Source organism: Mesoplodon mirus (genome assembly GCF_964341445.2).
Source record: "Mesoplodon mirus genome assembly, chromosome: 1".
NCBI classification, from domain to species: Eukaryota; Metazoa; Chordata; class Mammalia; order Artiodactyla; family Ziphiidae; genus Mesoplodon; species Mesoplodon mirus.
The window spans coordinates 214,687,639-214,712,802 of NC_138976.1; the positions used below are offsets into that span (position 1 = coordinate 214,687,639).

Below are 25,164 nucleotides of genomic sequence, written 5' to 3' on the forward strand. Positions count from 1 at the left end.
CTGTTTACAATAGCCAGAACATGGAAGCAACCTAAGTGTCCACCGACAGATGAATGGATAAAGATGTGGCACATATATACAATGGAATATTACTCAGCCATTAAAAGAAACGAAATTGAGTTATTTGTAGTGAGGTGGATGGACCTAGAGTCTGTCATACAGAGTGAAGTAAGTCAGAAAGAGAAAAACAAATGCCATATGCTAACATATATTTATGGAATCTAAAAAAAAAAAAAAAAAAAAAAAAAGGTTCTGATGAACCTAGGGGCTGGACCGGAATAAAGACACAGACATAGAGAATGGACTTGAGGACACAGGGAGGGGGAAGGGGAAGCTGGGACTATGTGAGAGAGTGGCGTGGACATATATACACTACCAAATGTAAAGTAGGTAGCTAGTGGGAAGCATCCACATAGCACAGGGAGATCAGCTAGGTGCTTTGTGTCCACCTAGAGGGGTGGGATAGGGATGGTGGGAGGGAGACACAAGAGGGAAGAGATATGGGGATATATGTAAATGTATAGCTGATTCACTTTGTTATACAGCAGAAACTAACACACCATTGTAAAGCAATTATACTCCAATAAAAATGTTAAAAAAAAGATATATCAAGTTTTTCCAGATACATCCAACCCTTCAGTAAATTTCTTACACATTAAATGTGTGCATTTTCACATAAGAAAATGGTAAAGGAAAGCTGTAGAGTTAAGTAATTCTTTATGAGATAACATTAAATTTGAAATGTCAAAATCCCATTGAGGTTAATTTATGAGGTTTCATTGTGCCTTTAATGGTTTCAACCTGATACAGGCCTTAGTTTGTTTTGAATTCTATTTGTCAGAAATACAAAACATTAAAGCCTCAGTCACTGAAAGGAAAGTAAAGGTAAACTCTGTGTATTTTATGAAAATTCTTAGGTAGAAAGCTAGTATCTATTATGCAGGAACAAGCAGAGGCTCTATCTGCAGTTTTTGCTCTTTGAAAGTACACCAGTGACTTCAAGACAGAAGTACAAAGAGAGGTGAATGAAAAACACATAAGTACAATGAGCAAAATCTTTACTTTATAAAATTACTTATTCCATTTGATTTTAAAAATAAGAATCTGATAAAATAACCTCAAACCCCAGGCTGTAAATATTAACATAAGTATTCCCAAATATTTAAATTATTGGAAAATACAAAGCAAAAAGATGAATAATTATGACATTGTATCTAAAAAGTTAAAACAGTTGTGGAAATGATGTAAATGAAACATAATTTTATAAAGCAAAGCATAAATAATATAGGTAAATTTCGTGTGAAACAAAATTTACTTGACAATTTTTGGGAATTAAAACAATGTTAAGTATTAAAAACGTTGTGCTTCTTTCATATTTGCACATGAAAATGAAGTACTCAGTTCAGTAAATGCTTTGACCTTTTGTCCTATGTAGGGCTGTTGGTTGTGTTCCCTAGGAAGCTGCCTCTGCATGGGAGATTTGCATGTGGGTGGTTGAGTGGGGGTAATTCTTGGGAACAACACCTGGAAGGTTGAAAGAGCAGCTGGGATGGACAGAGAGACAGGTTGAACTGCAGTGCAGTTGCAACAGAAGTCTCTGAATACCCCAAGGGGGGAGTCTGAAGCAGGGATGCCCTTCAGGGAGGTCCCAGTTGAGAAAATGGGTCTCTGCCACTGCATTGCATCACTCCATTATATTCTTGGGCACTGTTGTCCCTGGGGAGGGACACAGCCTTATGAGAGTCAGCTCCCTTCAGCCTGGCAGATCCTGGGGAGAACCTCAGTCTTGAATAGGGGGGAATAATGGAGTCTGGGCTCTGTACAGCAGATTTCCCTAAATTGTTGCCTTTTACAGAAACGTTTCACAGTGACAGCATCCTCTTACCCTAACTTTCTTTTTTTTTTCTTTATAAATTGTATTCTTTAATCCAAAAAGGAGAGGGAAATGGTGGTGGGGGCATTCATTTAATTATTTAATTTTTTGAGGATCACCTAAGTCCCTCCACCGCCTTTTATTATGAAAAGTTTGAAGCACACAGAAAAGTGGAAAGCAAAGTACAATGAACACCCATACACATACCACTAAGGTTCAATAATTAACATTTTTCTATATTTGCATTTTCCCCTGAACCATTGAATATAAGCTACATACATCATGACACTACACTTCAAGATATTTCAACATACATCTCCTGAAATATGGATATTCTCCTACATAGTATTATTTTTGCTCTTAACAAACTTGACAGTAGTTTCCTAAAATAATCTAATACCAAATCTATAATCATCGCAATTGTCCCCAAGATGTTTTTATGGTTGTTTTAAACATTTGAATCAAGATCTATTCAAGCTTCATGCAATGCAAACAGTTTTGTCTTTTTAGTTTATTTTCATCTAGAAAAGTCTCCCATTCCACCTCTTCCCTCTGATACTGACTTTGAAAAGCCTGAGCCAGGTGTGTTGTAAAGTGTCCCATATTATGCTCTTACCCTAACTTTCCCCTTCCTCTCCTACGTTGCCAATCTTGCCGTAGGCAAATTTAAGAACCTGTGATTCCTTTAGGGGACAACTAAGTGGAGGGTAGGAGGGCACTCAAAACCCTGATGGCCCCCCATGTGGAGAAGGTGGTTCTGGACCCCATCTTGCTTTGATTTTGATTTCAAAGACATGTGCTTGCTCATAATCATTATAAGAGCATTGTCTCTTTGGAAACCTAGGAGGATAAAACAAAACCAGTCTATAAGAATTGTGGTTGGTGAGTTACAGCAAACCAATTAATGGCTGTAGCCGAACTTGTAAAATTTAACTCTTATTATTGAAATTAATCAAAACTCATTTCTTTTTTTTCATAGAATATTCTGTGTTGCTTATTTTTCTCCATTATTTGCAATGCCATATCATTATGAGATATTGTTAATTTGTCTATGTGTTAATGTTGAAAGATATTTGACTAAAGTGCCTAATTAAAAAAAGAAAAGTAAATATAAATTGCTATTAGATTTCTTAGACCAGTTATTATCAAAAGTGTTTTAAAATATGCCTGTGCATGCACACACATACACATACAGAGTGGATATTTACGTTTTTAGATGAATGGAGGGTGTCCAGGTCAATTCTCAATTTAAAATTATTTTTCAAGCATTTTAAATTTAGCAAGTCCTATTATGCCTGTAACTTTTTTTCTGATTCTACTATCACATGCCCTTAGTTCATCTAGTTTAACATCACGCTAAAAGGAGTGATTTCTTGAGTATGCTTTCAAAAAAGAAATCAAACTGCTTAAATTAAATGTACAGTAATTCTATTTGTCAGATTTCACATCTTCCCTTCCTCTCATCTCTCCATAAGCCTGGCTTTAGTTATTATTTTTACACGTTACCAATACCAACAAATTTTGTTCTTGTCAGCTCTCTACCACCCTATCCATGGGTAATGTGACCTTCCCAAATGGTGTAGAAAGTCAAATCTTCAGGTGTCTGCAAACAGGGGGAGGTAGCAATTTTTGCATATGAGAAATACCATACATACACAGTTTTTCATAACTGTTTATTTTCTCCTGTGTGTGTCTCCATGTTCATTCAGGCTGTCCCGACAACAGCTCTGACCCTGGATGTGCAAGTCCCCTGGATGGATTTCAGGGCTGCCTGAGGCTCATCTCCATTGGTGACAAAGCGGTGGATCCCATCTCCATACAGCAGGGGGCGCTGGGGAGTTACCGTGACCTCCAGATAGACACCTGTGGCCTCACAGACAGGTAGGCAATCTCATGTCAGCATGCCTGTTTTCAACTTTTTGATAGTAGATTAAAAACAAATGGACCGCTGGAAAAGAGCATATTCTTGCCCCTTCTCCATTACTGATATACATTCCATAGGGAAAAATTATATTTACATTGAAAACAAAAATGACAAACTTTAAATAATTGCTTCTTTCCAATGATATTTTCTTAGAAGACACACTCTCATCAATTTTCCTTGTGTATGCCTCCAAGCTACTTAATTCACACAGAATACTACTGATGCTGTTATAATTATTGATTAGTATATACTTTAAAAAATTCAAACACCGCACAAAACAGATTAGAATATTCTAAAGAGATCATTGAGGACCTGGAAATCAAAATTCTATGTGGTCAGCTGCATTCACCTTACACTCCCTATTCTACAGGAAAAATGAAAAGTAACTCTTCCTTTGAGAAAGGTTGAAGCTTTGGGGATTTCTAGTGATGTCAGAAACACAGTAAAGAATGGAGAGAATTCAGTTACCACATACTGAACATGGTACCACTTCACTGAAGAAGACAAGAAAGGCAAAGCTTTAAAACAATGGCATATTAAAATTGCTAAGCATTGCAACTTTACTGAAGTTATTTGTTAGTCATGTCTGACTTTTAAGTAATTTTGGCTAAAAGGGATGGCTTAACCATCACACATTCAAGTTTTTTTCTGTGACTGGTATGTCTGACTTCTCTGCAGTAAGAGTGCATTAAGTTCACGTTGAATAAATACACACACTCCAGACATCCTCACACATCCATACACGGGCACCTTTCCAAAGTTCACACTGCACAGAGTCCTTTGTGGAGTAAATCTAATCCAAATTTAACACTAATTGAAATTCCCTGTCATGTCCAATTAACTACAAGTTACAGTGCAATCTAGCAGTGTATGAGATCATAAATTCCCAGTATGTAAAATATTGACTCACAAGAACTTGAGTTCTTTAGTGCAAATGTCCATGGCCATATGTTCACATTCTATTCATTTGTAGAGGAAAAAAAATGATTTAAAGAATTTAGACAAAACTCTCAACCCTAATTTTCAGATTATAAAACATTTTTTTTTGGCATAGAAAGTGTAACATCATCTGCAAGTTATAATTGCAGCCAGCTCTGGCATCCTGAATCTTGGCATTGGGAGAGGGTTAGAGATGCTCTCTTGGAGGTAGAGTACATCCTCTCACCCATGGGAATGGCTTTTAGTGGGTCAGGAGGGTGGGAGGTCACAGTTCACTGCCAGTGGCCTGGTTGTCACTTCAGTCAGGAAGCTCACAGAAAGTTATTTTAGTGCTTGGAGAATTCCATCACAGCACGTGTGTAATCACAATATTTATCTCACATAAAGGTTGCCCCTTTGTGCATAAAGGTCTTTATTTCAAAACTAAAACAAAAAACCAACGTGTCTGTGTGTGTGTGTGTGTGTGTGTATGTGTGTGTGTGTGTGACCAAAATAGAAAAATTTCCACATCACATTTTAAAAGATTTTCAGATATCTCTACCAGTCTATGGAGACATCTGTGGTATTAAGTTATCTTCTATAAAACTGAGGCTTGGGCTTCCCTGGTGGCGCAGTGGTTGAGAGTCCACCTGCCGACACAGGGGACACAGGTTCGTGCCCCGGTCCGGGAAGATCCCACATGCTGTGGAGCGGCTGGGCCCGTGAGCCATGGCCGCTGAGCCTGCGTGTCTGGAGCCTGTGCTCCGCGACGGGAGAGACCACAACAGTGAGAGGCCTGCGTACGGCAAAAAAAAAAAAAAAAAAAAAAAAAAAAAATTGAGGCTCATGGCAACTTTGTAAGTGGTTATAAAAATAGCTATTGGCACTTTGGATGGCCTATATAGTCACTACTTGTAATTTTTTATGGTTCAACATCTAAAGACATGTCCTTACTCTCCATTCTTCTTAATACTAAAAATATTCATTTTTTTCTCAACCCTTTAGTCCATACCTACTAACTGCATGCCCAATGCACCATGAAATAGATTCACTTAAAAGTACCACAAAGCAGACACTCACACCTGGGCTGTCTTTGTGCGCTGTGCACTGCACGCAGCCATCCACCCAGCCCACCACTCTGCCTGCCCAGAGCAAGTCCTGATGTGCTCAAGTGAATCTGAGATTTATTATTAAAATGCAGCTAGCTTTATAACTTCTATCCATCAGGCACAGGAATTAATAATTCATGATACATAGCAGCATTCCTCACACTGCAAATGCTGAAAAGATGTTTGAAATCCTGGGGTACTTAGGAAACTTTCCTGAGCCATATAAGGACTTGTGCATGACGCTCTGTCTTCCTGTGGCTCAGATGACACTTTATAGGGAAAGCAGCGCAGTCCTTTGGGACAAGGCTGTGGGGAGGGGATAGCAATGAGGAGGGATCGTGTCTTACACCCTTTGGGTTTTGGACATTGAATTTCATGTCATGTAACTCAGGCTATATAGCTCTTTTCAGGTTCCTTTTAGGCTCAGGTGTTTGCTGTCTAGAGCATCCCCAGCCATGGAAGGTGCTGATGGGGTCACTTTTCTCACTTCCACTGCCTTTGGCCCGACATTAATCTTCTAGATGCTAAATGTGACATTGTGCATCATACATCTTGGGGTTCTTTTTAATAGAAAATAACACATTTAGAAGAAAATTAATTACCACAAACTTTAAGTTCTTATTTATGAAAAAAAAATCTTATCCCAAAACATTTCTAGGTAAACTATGATATTCTTTATCATAGAGCAGTCATTTTCACTGCGTTAAAAAGTATGGAATCTATTCTAGTATGATTTTAGAGAGTTCCAACGTTCAAAAAGAAAGGCAAGAAGTTACTTTGTTCAAGCGAGGGGTAAAGGGGATGGGCCCTGTTTGGGTCAAGCCACCCTTTCGGTCCAATGGGATTCTTAGGTAACATGATCTGAAATACTACCACTCCTAATACTATGTGACTTTCCTATAGACTGTCCTGTTCTTCGACTGTTATAGCAATTTGCTGACTCTCAAGGTATGGATGCCCCATCCTATGCATTCACCTGATAAACCTCCCCAGAAAGATAAATAAGTCAGGCACCATTTATTCCACATGTGAATCCCAACTGGCCCAAACTGATTTTGAAATTCACAATCTTAAGGTTGACAAACTGTTCTGAAATTTGTCAGAAATTAAAAATAAGCATATCTGGGAAAAATTTCAAAAAATCTATTATATATCATTTTATTTCTTTTTAAAGTAAAAATGAGTTTGCCTATTTCCAGTTCTTACTGACAGTTGAAATTTTTCCATATTTTTCCAAAGAAAACCAAAATAGTTCTTTGGTGAGATCTACTGGAATTTCAGTGTCTGGGAGTGTAATTTGTACAGTATTAGAGGAGAAAAAAATATAAAATAGCCAGATGCTCCCTTTCATCTTTTGTTTTTCCTACTTTCCTTTTAATGATGTTTGTTTTACCTTTTCTTTATTTTTTATTAGTTTCTGCTTTATAACAAAGTGAATCAGTTATACGTATACATCTGTTCCCATATCCCTTCCCTCTTGCATCTCCCTCCCTCCCACCCTCCCTATCCCACCCCTCCAGGCGGTCACAAAGCACCGAGCTGATCTCCCTGTGCTATGCGGCTGCTTCCCACTATCTATCTACCTTATGTTTGGTAGTGTATATATGTTTTACCTTTTCTGATTTGCAGATAAGTGGATGTTGGGGAGCCGACTGGAATGAAACAGGGGTGTATGTTGTGCTCTGGGTATTTCTACATGTTCATACAGTCCTGTCTTCTAAGCAGAGATCCTATCATTGGTGTGAATCTCTCTTTTTCTTAATACACTTTGTGGTAGTTTGTTATGGCAGTAATAGAAAAATAATATAACATTTATATAAAATTATGTATAAATTTATAAATCTATACACACATATTTTATTTCTCTAAGGTGAGATTTTGAATACATTTTAGTTTTATATACTTGCCTGTATTAAGTCCCTCACAATGAACATTTTTAATTAATAGGCTTTATTTTTTAGAGCAGTTTTAGGTTTGCAGAAAGTATAGAGAGTTCCCCTTTATCTCCTCTCTTCCCAGTCTCCTCTCACACAGTTTCTGTATTATTAACATCTTGCATCAGTGTTGTACATTTATTACAGTTGATGAACCGATATTGATACATTCTTATTAACCAAAGTCCATAGTTTACAAGTTCACTCTTTGTGTTAAACAGGTCTATGGGGTTTTACAAATGCATAATGTTATGTCTTCACCATTACAGTATCGTACAGAATAGTTTCTCAGCCCTAAAAATCTCCCATGCTTCACCTACTCAATCCCCCTCCCTTCCCCCAACCCCTGGCCTGGAAATCACTGATCTTTTTACTCTCTTCATAGTTTTGCCATTTCCAGGATGTCATGTAGTTGGAATCATGCTCTACGTAGCCTTTCACTTTGTAATATGCATTTAAGATTCTTCCATGTCCTTTGTGGCTGGACAGCTCATTTGTTTTTAGTGCTCAATAATATTCTATACCACAAGTTCATCCATTCACCTACTGAAGGACATCTTGGTTACTTCCAGGTTTGGGCAATTAACAAAGCTGCTGTAAACATTTACGTGCAGATTTTGGTGTGGAAGTAAGTTTTCAACTCATCGGAGTAAATACCAAGGAGTACAATTGCTGGATCATTTAGTAAGAAGATGTTTAGTTTTGTGAGATACTGCCAAACTGTCTTCCATTTTGCAGTCCCACCAACAGTCAGTGAGAGTTCCTGTTGTTCCTCATCCCTGCCAGTATTTGGTGTTGTCAGTGTTTTGGATGTTTGCTATCCTAATAGGTCTGTAGTGTTATCTTATTGCTTTAATTTGCATTTCTCTACTGACCTGTGATGCTGGGAAGCTTTTTGTATTTTTATTTGCAATCTTTTTTTTTTTTTTTTTCGCGGTACGCGGGCCTCTCTCACTGTTGTGGCCTCTCCCGTTGTGGAGCACAGGCTCCGGACGTGCAGCCTCAGTGGCCATGGCTCACGGGCCCAGCCGCTCCGCAGCATGTGGGATCTTCCCGGACCGGGGCACGAACCCGCGTCTCCTACATCGGCAGGCGGACTCTCAACCACTGTGCCACCAGGGAAGCCCTATTTGCAATCTTGATACCTTCTTTGGCCAGGTGTCTATTCAGATCTTTTGCCCTGGGTTTTAATTGGTTATGTCCTTTTTGTTGAATTTAAGAGCTCTTCCTATATTTTAGATACGAATCCTTTGTTAGATATGTGTTTTGCAAAAGTTACCCATTAGTCTGTAGCTAATCTTTTCATTCTCTTAATGTCATTCATAGAAAAGAAGTTTTTAATTTTACTGAAGTCCAAATTATCATTTTTTTCTTTTGTGGACTGTATCTGAAAAGTCATTGCCAAACCAAGGTCACCTAGATCTTCTCCTATGTTATATTCTGAGAGTTTAACTGTTTTGCATTTTACATTTTAAAAGTCTAAGATCTAGTTTGAGTTCATTTTTGAGAAAGATGTAAAGTCTATGTTTATATTATTATTTTTTGTGCATGTGGAGACCCAGTTGTTCCAGCAGTTATTTGTTGAAAAGACTGTCCTTTCTCCAGGGAGTTGCCTTTGCTTCTTTGTTAAAGATGAGTTGATTATTTTTGTGTGAGTCTATTTCTGGGCTTTCTAGTCTGTGCCATTAATCTATTTGTTCTTTTGCCAGTGCCACACTGTCTTGGTTTCTGTAGCTATGTAAGTCTTGAAGTTGAGTAGTGTTATTAGTCCTTTGACTTTTTTCTTCTTCAATATTTTGTTGGGTCTTTTGCCTTTCCATATAAACTTTAGGATCAGTTTGTTGATATCCACAAAATTACCTGCAGGGATTTTGACTGAGATTCCCTTGAATCTATAGATCAAATTGGGAATAACTGAAATCTTGCCAATTTTGAGTCTTACTATCCATGAACATGGAATATCTCCACTTATTTAGATTTTCTTTTTTATCCTTCATCAGAGTTTTGTAATTTTTCTCCTATAGATCTTGTATATGTTTTGTTAGATTTATGTCTAAGTATTCTATTTTTTTGGATAATGCTAATGTAAGTGTTGTGTTTTTCATTTTTAATTTCAATTGTTCATTGTTCATTTATAAGAAAGAATCCTGCAGCTTTGCTATCATCACTTATTAGTTTCAGAAGTTTTTTGTTGATTATTTGAGATTTTCCACATAGACAGTCATGTCATCTGTGAACAAAGATGGTTTTATTTCTTCTTTCCCAATCTTTGTACCTTTTATTCCTTTTCTTGTCTTGTTGCATTAGCTAAGACTTCCAGTATGATGTTTGAATAAGAGTGGTGAGAGCAAATCTTTGCTTTGTTCCCATACTTAGAGGAAAGCATCTAGTTTCTCACCATTAAATATAATGTTGCTGTAGGGTTTTGGATATTTTGTTTGTTTGTTTGTTTAATCAAGTTGAGGAAGTTCCTCTCTATTACTAGTTTGCCAAGGTTTTTTGTTTGGTTGGTTTTATTTTTGTTTTATCATGAATCAGTGTTAGATTTTGTCAAATACTTCTTCTGCATCTATTTATGTGACCCAATGGTTTTTCTTCTTTAGCCTGTTTATGTGATAGATTATATTAATTTTCAAATTATTTTTTTCAAATTTTGGAGCAGCCTTGCATACCTGGAATAAATTCCACTCAATTATGTTGTATATATTTTTATACATTTTTGGATTCAATTTGCTATTATTTTGTTGAGAATAGCACTTATTTTTGATAATGAAAAAATTAAGTAACATTCTTGCAATTAAAAATTTTAATCTTATAAACAAACATTAAACTCTCACTTTCAATTTCAAAAAGTGAGATGTAACAATGTCCATGAGATGTAAGTGGTTATTTGGTTTACCTGAGTGATTTTGTGGTTTATTCAATTATGTGGGGGAAAAAATAACAATAAATCCCTCAGCCTTAAGTGATCTCTAAATCTAATTCCTAGAGGCATCATCAGTCTGATCTAAAGTAGAGGACATTCAGAACCCCTGGCACTGTGATGCTATATGGATAAAGAGTTTCTCCTTTTTCCTGACTTCCTTCCTTCTCTTTAAAACATTTCCTTATGTACTAAGTCAACATAGTAACATATTACAATGTGGTATTCATATATCAGTTAGCTTTGGCTGCACAATAAATTATCTTTAAAACTTACTAGCTGAAAACAACAACAAATTTGTTTATCTCACAATTCTGTATTTGCTGCTGGGCTCTCTCATGCATCTGGAGGATCAGCTGGCAGCTGGTTGACTTATAATCCCCTCACTCACTTGTCCTGTGGTTTGAACCTACAGGGGTGACTAGACAACCTTGAACAAGCCCAGGTTTCTTCATGTGGTTGTGCTTTCAGGGTTTAAAACTCAGCAAGAGAGCAAGCCCACTGCCCAAGCACTTTTCTAGCCTCTGCTGTATTAGTTTGCTAATGCCTCATTGATCCAAGCAGGTCATGTGCCCAACCCAGATTCAAGGTGAAGTAAACTATACTTTTTGATGGAAGTACCTATAGGTCACACTGCAAGGGCATGGAAGCAGGGATGGGAAATGTGCTGTCTATGGCCATTGCAAGCAATTTATATCCCTGTCATGTATGAAATTAATCTTGCCTTATTTGTGAAAAAGTAAACACAGTTTCTGATATAATGAGATGTGTAGAAAATTTGTCTGTCACAAATACATGACAGTTGGTAGCATCTAATGGATTTTTTAGTCTATGATTGATATTACATTTGGAAACCTTGATGACAGACCCAACAACTTTTGTCCATGTTGAAATTTTTCTGGTCAAATCACTGTTTTTATCTGTCTTTCATTACAACATATTAATATTAAGATACACATTTATCATGACCAGCTGTGGGAAATAGTGCTGTGTCTGTCTTCTTCTAGGTGTTTGCCCAGCTATTGTGAACATGGGGGTGAATGTTCCCAGTCCTGGGACACCTTCTTCTGCAACTGCGCACACACTGGTTACACCGGTGCAACCTGCCATTCCTGTAAGCCTCACACTTCATTCATTCTCCTTTCTATTCTGATTTCCATGTAGTTCTATTTTTCTTTCCATTATTTTGTGTATATGTGTGTGTGTGCAACCATGTGCTAGAAAGCAACAACAAAAATAATTATTTTTGACACTAATTTTTGTCTGGTTTATTTTTAATCAAATTTATTTCCTATTGATGATAAGGCAGCTAACAGAAATACATATATCATAGGATAGAAAAAAATAATAGGCAAAGGAAAATAAGTATAGGAAAATAAAATATAGTCAAAGTATAAATTAAATCTAGAACTCATGATATTATATCTTATTCTCTTCCTCGAGCAGAATCCAATTTTAGTTCTCAACTCCTGTCTGCCTAAGTAAAAAGCATGAGTTACTGGATTCTCAATATTTATAAAATTAAACAAGAAAAGTCTCAGAAGAAGTGCAGGATGGGAGCTAACACAGTAGGGCTTCTAGACATCAGTGACAAGCCAGACAAATGCTTAGGTCCGTTGCAATCTTGATGTTCTCTGATGATGATGGTGGTGGTGATGATGATGATGATGATGGAACTTACTGGAACTTACCATGTACTTGCACGATTCTAGTTCTCTGCATGTTTCAACTCCTTTAATCCTCAAAACAACTCTAGGAGGTAAATGTATTTTTATCTACATTTTACACCTGAGGAACGAGAGAGGCTAGGTTGTTTACCCAGGGTCACACTCTCCATCTCCTCTTAGTGGTGTTTCTTCTGTCTAGAACACCAGTCTCTTTTCTGAAGAATTATTCTTTCAACTTTAAAGCTAACAAAACTTTATTGACCGCTAATCCATTAGCTTCTGACAGAGCCTCTGAAGTGCCCTTGGTCTTCTAATTATTGGCTCTTGTATATGTTTTTCTTTTAGTTTTTCCCTATTTGTGTGTCACTGCTGATATTTCGGAATCCCTTCTCTGGTAGCACCCCTCTCTCTGGGCCTTTAGAGAGAGAGAGCATGATATGAAAATTCACAGATCTCACCATGTACATTCCCTCCTACTGGGAGAATACATTGCACTTTTAAGAACTCTTCCCTGTGAATTATTTAATTTTATTTCCACATATGGGAGAAAAGCAGAGTTTGGACTGACATAAATTTGTCTTTATGGGAAGTGAATCCCAGTGAGGCAGGTGTCGGTGTTGAGATGAGAGCCCTGGGTCCTCAGCCCTGAAGGTTCCACAGAGGAACTCAAAGCATCTTGGAAGACAAAGGGAGGTGACTTGTGCCCTAAACATCCCATAAGTTCAACCAGAGCAATTCCACCTGCAACTCTATTTACTGTACTAGTGCCAGGTGAGAATTTCCCAGGATAAGTCTTCATTTGAAAAGAGCTGGACATCTGGGAAACTTGAGGCTAAGTGACTTGGCCAAGTCACAGTTAGGAATGGGGTGATCTCTTCCTTAGAGTGTCCTCCATCATACTTAGCAAGGTGTCTTATATGAAGCAGATATCTACTGAATATTAATGAGTAAGAAATATGGCTAAAATGCTCTCAGTAACTGTGATCTAAACATCATTCTAAACAACTCTGATTTTAAAACTAACAGATATATATATATATATATATCTGTTACATATATGTAGGGTGTTTCATTTGTGCCCCATGATTTGGTCTAATAACTGAATTGACTTTATTGGGATCATCTAACTGGTAAGCTACATGAAGATGAGATATTGCCAAATCAAAATAAATGATCACGAGACCATTATTTTGGGGTCTAAGTGCACGATTAATACACGTGTACAGTTGTGTTTAAAGCAAGCTTTCTCCTAGTCATTCCTCCTCTACTCTTGTTTCCTAGGCAGTTCCAGCCCCAACCCAAACCCAAACACTGCTATCAATTTTCGTGTATCCCTCTGGACACTTTTCTAGGTGGTCATGAGCATATGTATGTATTTATAGAAATGTAAACATGAGCAGCCAAAATGCACGCATGGTGGAAAAGCAATCCATATTGTCTCTGTGTCCAACAGTGTAGATGGTAGTAGCCATGCCATTGATTTGGGACAGTCTGGTACATTTGACACTTGGCCATGTTTAACAAAAGGATGTTTACCTTTGTAAAATCTCTGGACCAAAAGCATTCCCTTCATCTTCTTTTTCTTTGAGATGAGAGAAAAAGAACCCCTCGATCTCTCCCTGAGTTTCTGTTGATTATTTAAAATAGGCAAAGTTAGAAGTGTAGATAATCCAGTCATTGTAGCATGGCATAAAGCCATAGCCTACTCGGATCACTCCATTTTGTGGATCTTGTGTAACCACCCCCTGAGTCTGTCTGTGTGGATGCCAAATCTGATGGTTAGAGCTGGTTAAAGATCCAGTCCATCATCTGCCAGGATCAGTGCTGCACTTCTGTCCCAGCAGCCATTAGCGGCTTTTCAGGTTTTCAAAGGGTTTTTCCTGTCAAGGCAGCAAGTGATACACACTGGAGATGTTACTTGGTTGATCACTCATTTAAATGTCTTCTGAATATTAATTGAGTCCATCATTTGCAGATGCTCATCACTTGCCTTGTACACAGCGAAACATTTATTGTGCATGTAGAAAATTCAATTATGAATTAAGATAAATTGAAACTCTAAAGAGATATTTCATATATATTATACATATTTCTTTGAATTTCAATTTTCTTGAATTATCATTTGCAAAGCATTTAAGGATGTTTCTTTTTAAAGCAAACTTTAAAAACTGAGTGAAGAAGAGTTGCTGATTTGTGAAATTCATCTCATTGAAAAAAATGCATTTCACATGTAAATTGTTTTAAGTAATCAAAGAGTATAATTAGAGTCATTTATAAAATAACATGATTATTTAGATAAAAGCAGATGATTTAGGGAGATTAAGCCAATGCACTTCAGGTGCTTAGATATTATGAAACAAAAAAGAATTAGACAAGAGTAAATCCAGTTATCACAATTTTGAAAAGAATCCTGTGTTTCTAGAACATACAGGATTCAGATCCACATGTCCCACAGTGATGCCTCCTAAAATCTTTCACTCTGTGCTTCAGAACCTTCACTCTATCTGATTGAAACAGGGAAACACTCCTCTAAAGAAAATGTCCCTGAGAGCAATGCAGAAGGAGTGTCACTGGGGAAAGTATCACTTAATTCACAACGTGGAGGAATCCATCCCACTGTAGCTCCTGTCTGAGACCCGTGTTCTTTGCAGCTCTCTACGAGCAGTCATGTGAAGCCCACAGGCACAGAGGAAACTCTTCAGGGCTCTACTATATCGACTCAGACGGAAGTGGCCCGCTGGGACCATCCCTTGTATATTGCAACATGACAGGTATGCTAATAAGCCTTTTTATGACAGTTAAACTCATGTAAATACTTGCTGTGCATGAAAAACCCAGATGGGGAAAGTAGAGTTTACCTAGTGGCAGCTTTTTGTAGATGTGCATTTTGATTGTAATTGTAATATGATTGCTCAGAAGTATTAAGCATAATGTTCTAAAATAGTTAAGAGGTGGTAATTAAACGTTATGTTCTTTCTTTGTGCAAAATTAACAATAAATCTTTGCTTATTAATCTGAAACAAAAAAGGATAAACTTTATTTCTTAGTTCGTGTCAATAAATGCCAAAGACTTAGGAGAGTATTCACTTTTCAAATTTATGAAAACATTCATTTGTATTCTTTTGAATCTGTAATCACATGAGTTTATCTAGGAGATAATAAATGTTTCTAAAGTGTATATACTTCAAGTAATAATATTATTCTTGTGCAACTGTATAAATAATATTTTATTTTCCTTAGAAACCTAATTATATGTTAAAGGACTTGTTTACGACATATTGTTTATGATGCCTTTAATTCTTTGAAACTTTTTAATTTAACATTTCCGCCTACGGTATAGGACCACAAAGGACCAAAGCATCCACTTTAATGAATGACAACTACCCTGATGGAATTGATACAAATTCTTTATATCTCCTCTGTACCTGTATCTATGTGTGTCTGTACCCATAACTTTTCCTCCATGCTCGCATAACATTTTACCAATAAAAAGACGACAAACCTCCAAGAAAACTTTCTGTTACTCTAGCAGTGTAGACCTAACAGGTACTTCAACAACCACAGAATTTGACTCTGCAAATTCTGAGCTAATGATCAGAAAAAAAATCAACTATAGATGGTTCTAAGGCAACTATAACTTAGTTATAATTTTGTTCTGTTATTATGGCTACATGTCACCCTGACAGGGTTGCAATTCTCACAAGGGGGGAATTATTTATGGGTAAATTTATGATGATGCTTTGTGAGTAGCTTACAATCCTGGTGTGGTTTTTTACCTACTACCATTTCATACATGAAACAAAATCTGAGCATTTTGGCAGTGGTTAATCATATGATTAGATCTGAATTCAGTCAAATATATCTTCCAGCCCCAAAACTACCCCCAAAGTTGGTACAGAAAATGCAAGAACTTGCAGAGCATTGCACTGGGTGTGAGTATGGCTCTTTTGGGCTTTGGGGTAAACATTTTATCATAAATACTGAGCAAAATATTACAGTGTGATGACAGAGTTAAATACATTGGCTTACCTTGACTGAAAAATGTGTGATCAGTGAAATATGTGAGGAAACAGCAGCCCAGGGGATCATTCTAGATATACTGCACTCCAGTGGTTTATAACAGGCCTTCAAGTGCTTTCAATTCCTGCTTTGATTTTCTTTCATTACTATGGCTCAAGCAAATGCCAAGAACAAAGAAGGCTAAATAAAGTTGCTAGCACCCCAATAAAACATTTCCCTTTATCAATTAAGTTCTTAATTATCACAGAAGTCTAGGGCATGCTAAAGATTTTCATACATATTATCTTAGGTTAATTCTATGAGCAGAGTTCCATACACACTGAAAAATTCCAAGATTCTAGAAAGGTAGAAATAATCCCAACTGGTACATTCCAAAATGAGTGACGTTTCAACGACTGAAGCTATTTTGTTAATAGTTAACTATTGGCAGGCTGAGGTCAAGTTTATAAGGAAAGGTATTTGCTGCGAAGAGGAATAACTGAGAGCTGAGGGCCCGATCTTCTGCAGTTGATGGTTGTAATAAAAGAAAAGTATTTTAGTCATACTAGTAAACATGCGGTCTAGGCTTCCCCATGAAGCTTTAGTTGTGCATATTTATAAAGCCCCTTTGGAATGTGTAACTATCTCAGAGGTGTTTTGTTTTAATGCTAATTTGATACCATAGCTGATGTATTTTGATTCCCTGCAATTGCTGTTACCTTTTTGGAGTGAACCTTGGCCCCTACCACCAGAGAGAAGAGTAGTTATCATCAAAATGCAAAGAGACAGTAAAAACAGATGCCCAGCTTTTGATTTCAGGTAACTTAGAATAATACCTGATGATATACAAGCAGGTTTTTCTTACATTAGAGATGAGAAAGAACCTCTAAATAACAGAGGGAAAAGGCGAAATCTACTGATTAACCCTCCTGGTCAGTTTATACACACGATGGCCTTGAAAACTGTCTGCTGAGGATGTGAATCATTTCCTTCCCCGGGTGACCTGAAGAAACATCCAAGTAAAGGCACAAAACTGAAGAGTTGCAAAAAAGCTTCCGACAACATTGAACCCATGTGTACTCAGCGCCTGCCCTGAGCCAGGCACGGCTGTGGCCACATCAGGGAGTGAATCTGAACACCTCCCTCCCCTGGTGGGGGGTGCTTTCTGAGCCAGATCATTGACAGAAGCGAATCAAATACTTGGCGTGTTGCAAGATAGCAGGTGTTGTGAAGAAGAACAAAGCGGGGAACAGGGTCACAGACTGTACAAGGATGGGTTACAGTTTTAAATAGAGGAATCAAGAAAGGACTCAGTTGGAAAGTGACATCTGTGCCAACCACATCAAAGAAGCATCCCTGGGCTTCCCTGGTGGCGCAGTGGTTGAAAGTCTGCCTGCCGATGCAGGGGATGCAGGTTCGTGCCCCGGTCCGGGAGGATCCCACATGCCGCAGAGCGGCTGGGCCCGTGAGCCATGGCCGCTGAGCCTGCGCATCTGGAGCCTGTGCTCCACAACGGGAGAGGCCACAGCAGTGAGAGGCCCGTGTACCGCAAAAAAAAAAAAAAAAAAAAAAAAAAAAAAGAAGCATCCCTGAGAAAACCTGAGGTGGAGCCTTCAAGGGGAGGGAGGAGAGAAGTGCCGAAGGCCTGCAGCCATGGGGAGCTGGCATGTTGGACAGACTCAGGTGGAAGGACGAGAAGGTGGCCTCTCCTCAAGTCACGTGGCTGGAAAGGGGCTGGTCCAGGATTCACACCATCTGTGCAGTTTGGGCCTTTAACCCTCCTGGGGCACCAAGAGGAAGCAAGGAGACTAGTTAGGACGTTGCTCTAGTAATCAAGCCAAGGTGGTGGTGGTGGGTAGCAGGCTGGGAGCAGAGGAGGAGGAGGAGAGAAATGTTGAGTTAGAACCGGTGGACTAACCGATGGAGAGAAAGAGAGGCATCAAGCAGGGCTCCTGTATTGGGATCCAAGCCCTGGAAAGAAGGTGCAGGTATTACTCACACAGACGGAGAGTTCTTGGGAAGGACCATGTTTGTAAGGGAAGACCAGGATTCCAGTTGTGAATATGTGAAGTTTGGGTTGCCTATTGGTCATTTAGTTAGATAGTGGAGATCTGTTGGTTATAAAACAAGTGTAATGTGTCTTCTTAAAGCCTACTGGGTGGTCATAACATCCTTGGCGATACAACCTTTTAAAAATATAATTTGGAGTGTGACTTTACAAATTAATTTAACCTGACCAGAGGGCTCCTGTTTGCTTTACTGTCACTAGTGGACACTATTCAGCAGGATGGAGCTTCTCCAGGTCCCTACGTGTTTGTTCCCCAAGGGGAAGCTCTGCTTTCCACAGCCAGATTCTGCAGGGCAGCATCCCAGGAGAGGCAGTATTATTACTAATCTTCTCTAGAGATGCTTATGTTCACATGGGTTTAGAAAGCACTGTCGTTTAGCTGAGGATCTTTGGTTTTAGCAGGCACAGGCTACTCTATCGTCCAAAAAATTAAAATGGAAAGGGAACAAAGGGCATCACAGAATGGAGAAATAAAACCAGTGCAGATGTAAAATTTTGGTGCCGCTACTCGTTTCATGGTCCAAGCAATTATCCTGTTGTTCCTATTTATATAGGTTGCTGTGGGTGAGGTTTAATGATCCATCACTGAATCCCTGTGGCTCTGATGCATCCACAAATGCAACAGGAATGGTTCACATGTATTAAGATAAAGTATGAGACATTCATTCTCTAAATTAAGTATCTTCTAAACTCTCTAACATAATCTTGGAAAGTTTTAAGAGCTGTAAGGTGTGTATGTGTGTGTGTGTGTTTGTGTAGGGATTCATGAAAATTATTGCTAATAATTTAATAATTTATATTGATGTGTAAATGTCTATTATTAAAGCACACTTAATAACTGTATATCTTCATTACATTGCAAATGAACAAACATTACATAGAGATTACTGTATCACAATGCCTTTTGGGTAATTAAAGGCTTTTAGAGAAGCTTATAGTTGCCTAGCTCTCATGTAAAACTCCTGAAATTAGTAGATTCTCGTTCTATGTGAAAACATCAATGTCGTAAGGGTTCCATAATTATGACTGAGATGGAACATCAAATGGATCATGAGACACACATACATACCCAAGATGGAGAGCAGGAGTTAACTACTTCAGTGAAGATTTCCAAATACTATTAAATACCAAGGATTTTTATTAAACTCAACACCGTAAGGAAAGCAATGTGCTGAAGACAGAGAAACACACAGGCCAGTCTGAAGACCAGTGACTACCTCCAGCAGCTACACAACAAAATATTTAATGAAAATGTTTTTAAATCCAGATTTTTCCCAGGGAAAATCCAAGGGATGAACCAAAGTTACAGCTAAATGGTCCTTACTGCCCAGGGGTCATATGAGGTGCCCCCTAACAAATCTGCTTATTGATAGAGGAAGATCTTAGGGTCCTGATTCTGTTCTTCCAACCTGGAAATATGTCCACTCTGAAAACTTTGCCTTCTCCATGATGCTGCGATGCCTGTGGACAATTAAACACCCTCTAATTATTAAAAAACAAGTACTAACACTTGGAAAAAGATACAAAAAACAGAATTCTAAACCAATGGTTAAAATTATATCCTTGGAATAAAGACACAAATGTAGAGAGCATGGACTTGAGGACACAGGGAGGGGGAAGGGGAAGCTGGGATGAAGTGAGAAAGTGGCATGGACATATATACACTACCAAATGTATAGCTAGTGGGAAGCAGCCGCATAGCACAGGGAGATCAGCTCGGTGCTTTGTGACCACCAAGAGGGGTGGGATAGGGAGGGTGGGAGGGAGACGCAAGAGGGAAGAGATATGGGGATATATGTATACGTATAGCTGATTCACTTTGTTACACAGCAGAAACTAACACACCATTGTAAAGCAGTTATACTCCAATAAAAATGTTAAATAAATAAACAAACAAACTTGCCTAAAAATCAGATTTCAGAATGAAAAAAAAATAAAATTATATCCTTGGTAATAGCCTTTAAAAATGTAGTACTAGGACACACTCTGCATGTGTTTTTTAGTAACTTTAGTACAGAGACGACCAAAACAAGACAAAATAGTAAAAGCTAGTTTGAATGGACTGCTTGTGCAATTTGTTGACAGACCCATTCCCTTTCTAAACAGAAGAAACAAAACATAACTTCTTTGATGACAAGATGAGGAAGGCCAATGGCTCTACTCACTGAGAGACATAGAACTGTTTGTGCCCACCCTAAACCCAGGGTAGTTTTTTGCTGTTTTCATAGTTGTGAGGTTCAGAAACTGCTTCTCAGACCTTGCACTGTGAGAATGATTGTCACAGAAAGAAGATAGGTTGCAGTCAGAGCAGTGATTCAACTTCCAGTGCATAAAAATCACCTGGAGGCTTGATGAACAAGCTGAGGACTGGGTCTGTGACATCCCTGCTCATTGCACCTTCAGGTCTTGGTTTATTGCCTCAACAAGTTAATAATCCAGAACTTTTTACTCATTATTATTGCTGAGTCACTTGCCTTTATGCAAACCAAGCAATTGTGTTTCTTTTCTTTTTTTTTTTTTATTGAGGCATAGTTGATTTACAATGTTGTGTTAGCTTCAGGTGTACAGCAAAGTGATTTAGTAATACATACATATATATTTATTTTTTCAGATTTTTTTCCCTGATAGGTTATTACAAAATATTGAGTATAGTTCCCTGTGCTATATAGTATAGGTCCTTGTTGGTTATCTATTTTATATATAGTAGAGCATAAATGTTGAATCTAAAAAAAATGATACAAATGAACTTATGTACAAAACAGAAATAGACCCACAGACATAGTAAACAAACTTATGGTTACCAAAGGGGAAGGGGGGGGGGATAAATCAGGAGTTTGGGGTTAAAATATACACAATTGTGTTTCTTAAACATCCTTTTCCATGTGTCAAAAATTGTGTCAGGGGCTTCCCTGGTGGTGCAGTGGTTGAGAGTCCGCCTGCCGATGCAAGGGACACGGGTTCGTGCCCCGGTCCGGGAAGAGCCCACATGCCGCAGAGTGGCTGGGCCCATGAGCCATGGCCACTGAGCCTGCATGTCCGCAGCCTGTGCTCCACAACGGGAGAGGCCACAACAGTGAGAGGCCCGCGTACCGCAAAAAAAAAAAAGAAATTGTGTCAGGCCTCCAGCACTGTGGTTTAGCAAAGGGCAGTCAGCCCAACTGCTTTACACATAACTCATGTCATTTTTTTAAAAGCCCTCTATAGAATGGGTATTGATTCATACACCATGAACCTGCATCTCTTTTTTCCTGGCTTTTGCCTAGAAAGAACCCTTCCTGCCCCCACTGGGGGTACATTTTCTGGCTGGCCTCCTGCAGCTTGTAAAGGTAGTTCCTAAAACAGGCAGCCTAGTGTGGTTGGCAATGCAGAATTTCTAGAGCAGATCCTGTCACTGTGCCCAAAGGGGAAAAAGACAAATGCTTTGGGAAAGTTTATTTTCCTGCTTTTCTGTCAGCCACGCAGTCTGCCCTGGCCTTACGGGTGGACAAAGTGAATGGTCTTGATGAACAATAAACATATAGATGTTCAGAGAGCAGTTGGGCCAGCAGCATGCTTGGTTCATTGCCTTAGCATTCAAAGGTGGCTAGACAATAGCATTCAGTCTTTAGATGCTGCCTGGTCTACTTTCCTCATTTACCAAATATGGAATTGGAGGCTCAGAGGATTTTTTTGACTTTTCCAAGACCATAGATTGTAACCCATATCTCTTATTGTCCATGACCCTGTACTCTGTCCATATCTAATTTTATAATTGCATATATAATGTACTCTCTGAGGAAATTACTTTGCTCTTGTGCTGTGTGGTAGGCTGATAAACAAGGGAAAGCACTAATAATATCTCCCAGTAACTGAGCTCTGGGAGGTTTCAGGCACGGGGCCAAGCACACGTACATGTTGCCTCAAGACAATATATGTCGTGTTGAGTAAGTGTCAGTTCATGTTAAATAGCAGATGCCTACCCTTATGAATGAGCAGACACACAAAATTGTATTCAGTGTGACCTAGTAAGTGAAAATATCACCCTCTGAAATCCTAGGGAAGAAGGCTGTGAAGTAGCTGCATTCCCTTGAGGATATCCAGTTGTATCTTATAGCATTTTCTTGTGTTCAGAATATTAAAATAAATCATGAAAAGCCTCAAGGCCCCAGATCTGTGGCAGCCCTTTTGAGGGTCTTCATACAAATATTGATCAAGAGGGACCCACAGGTGTGGGGCTGGGATGAGTGCCACCTCTGGGCCCTCCCAGGGCCTGGAGACTGTCTGCTTAGAGCTGTCATCTCTCCCCTTCCATAAAACACACACACCAGTCATCCTTGGCTTTGACAAACAGATGACATGGCAGGGCCCAGGGCCTGTGACATCTAGGGCAGGGCCAGGTGAGAGCTGACCGTTGTCTTCCTCAGGGCACCCACTGGGCATTCAGAGCAGCGCAGTTGGCCATTACCAGCACTATGGGCACATAAATGCCCGGGATCTAGTTCTGTTTTCTTCTGGAATTTTTTCATTGGAAATATAGTAGAGGGCTCAGATGGGTAAGGCACTCTGGGAAGGTTACAGACCTCAGCACTCTTTGAGAGCTTCACCTACTCAGAAAGCTCAGTGACTCACGCTGGGCTGCTTAGAACTCTGTGGCAAAGTTACATAGTTTTGTGAAGTTGGGCAAGTGAGTTTGTCTAGACTTCCATTTCTCTTATCTGGGTGGCCAGAGGGTTGGGCTGGATCAAAGGTTAGAACAGTGTTTCTCTCTGGATAGTAACACAGGGGGAGAAATTCTGAGAAGGCTGTTGTGGGTCTCTATTGTAGCATTCAGATGATTTTGTGGATCCAGGAATGGCTGCTAGTGTTTACATCAGTCTCTCCTTATTTATCATCCTGAGTGCATCTTCTTTTTTTTCTTTTTTTTTTTTTTTCGGTGCGCGGGCCTCTTACTGTTGTGGCCTCTCCCATTGCGGAGCACAGGCTCCGGATGCGCAGGCTCAGCGGCCATGGCTCACGGGCCTAGCTGCTCCGCGGCATGTGGGATCTTCCCAGACCGGGGCACGAACCCATGTCCCCTGCATCGGCAGGCGGACTCTCAACCACTGTGCCACCAGGGAAGCCCCTGAGTGCATCTTCTTGACCAGCTTTATCTGGAGATAGATGTGACAAGTTAAATCATTTAGCACATTGCCTTCCCAGTCTTCTCAGAATGTGTACCCTCTTCCCATCAGAAGAAACAGAGGCAGCTGGCTTCATTTCCAAAGAGGTGGTGTTTGGACACAAATTGGACTTCATTTCAGGCATCTGTGGGAGAAGGGATTTTTGCCTTTACTTTCCTCGAGGTCAATGTCCAGATCATGAGCGATGGTCCCACAAAATATAAAGGCATCATATTTTTCATGAAGTCTTTTTTTCTCAGGGAGATTGAAATAAGCATAACAGATAGGCTTTCAATGTGTGTCTACCTGAATCTGTAGAATAAAGATCTGCTTCTTTTTCCATCCAACCACTTGTTTTGCTATGAAAGACTCCTGGTATAGTTCAGAGGCCTATTATAAAGTATAGGAAGTGTTGTCAATTGCAAAGTGGATCTAAGTTGGCAAAACAAACAGAAGGAGGAGGATGTCGTATGAAATGGTAAGTCAATGTCATTATTTATATCCTGCTTACCAAATGAAACCAGCAAGTGAACTTGGCTGCAGGTTCATTTGTCCAAGCAAATGGTCAACCAGGTACCACCCATGGTCACCCTGCTCCTGTGCAGAGGAAAGGCTCCAGTGAGTTGGATGAACATGTTCTGATAGGGTCTAATTCAACAATAGTTCAAAATTCCTGTTTAAATTTGACCACTGTTAAAATTAATTACCTCAGGTCCAAAATTATGCTTCAGACTACCGTGAGTAACAGCTAAGTATTTTTCCATCATGCTGGTCACTTAAATTCCTTAGTCTGTCTCTTCGTGCTTGAAGGCTAAAATTATGTGTCATGTCAAAGGTTCCTTTCTACTCATAGTTTTGAAATAATATGTTGTGGAATATTAGGGAAACATAATGTGTCTTTGTTGGGGTCTTTTAAATCATATTTCTAGAAAGGGCAAGCATTTAAAGTATTTTTTCAGAGGACAGTTTTGAGGTTCTTTTCAACCTTTCCCTTCTCTCCACTTCAAAAGATTTCTATTATTACACTTTAACCATGCAAGACCATAAATTTTTCATACTGACCACTAGCCTGTATGAACTATTCAAGCACATTATTTTTCTTTGTGCCCTAAGCCATGAAAATAAATGACACAGTGGCATGGGAACTGATGAACTCCTAAGCCTAACACAGTCTTCTGCATGGCTCCCTGTACCCTCATTTCATTTGATGGAAGAAACCCTGAGGGTGAATGGGAGTAGGTAATTACCAAAAATAATGCCAGACGCATTTAAGTAATTTTCCAGGAAAATGTTGAAATATAAAATGCCTAGTGAAAACATGATTAAGGGGGAAACACAATCTATGGATTTCAAGTTGCCATAGGAACACTCACAGCCCCCTTTAGTGAGCAGAGAGGCAGGTGATCCTTCAAGTCTTTTTTCCTAATTGTATATAAAACTGCATGAGTCATGCTGACTCACAGTTTGTTCCTGTTCTGGCTAGTTTTTGCATATTTTGTGATGTTCTTTTCCATAGGCTTTGAATCGGAGGTTTTTCCATGGCCCTTAGGGTTCTTTTCCCTGGATCTCTGGATGTATTTGATGTGTTAAGGGTTTGCAAACACCAGCATG

The 25,164-nt window shown here is 39.0% G+C and overlaps 1 protein-coding gene across 2 annotated transcripts in view; it reads left to right on the forward strand.

Annotated features, from left to right (window-relative positions):
• Positions 1-25,164, forward strand: part of LOC309800172 (contactin-associated protein-like 3) — a 178,907-nt gene that overhangs the window by 114,764 nt on the left and 38,979 nt on the right. For both annotated transcript variants that reach the window (XM_082614073.1, XM_082614072.1), the window contains exons 10-12: positions 3,583-3,754; positions 11,689-11,795; positions 15,000-15,119. In XM_082614073.1, coding sequence (XP_082470199.1) covers positions 3,583-3,754; positions 11,689-11,795; positions 15,000-15,119 — 399 coding nt within the window. The remainder of the gene's footprint in view (positions 1-3,582; positions 3,755-11,688; positions 11,796-14,999; positions 15,120-25,164) is intronic.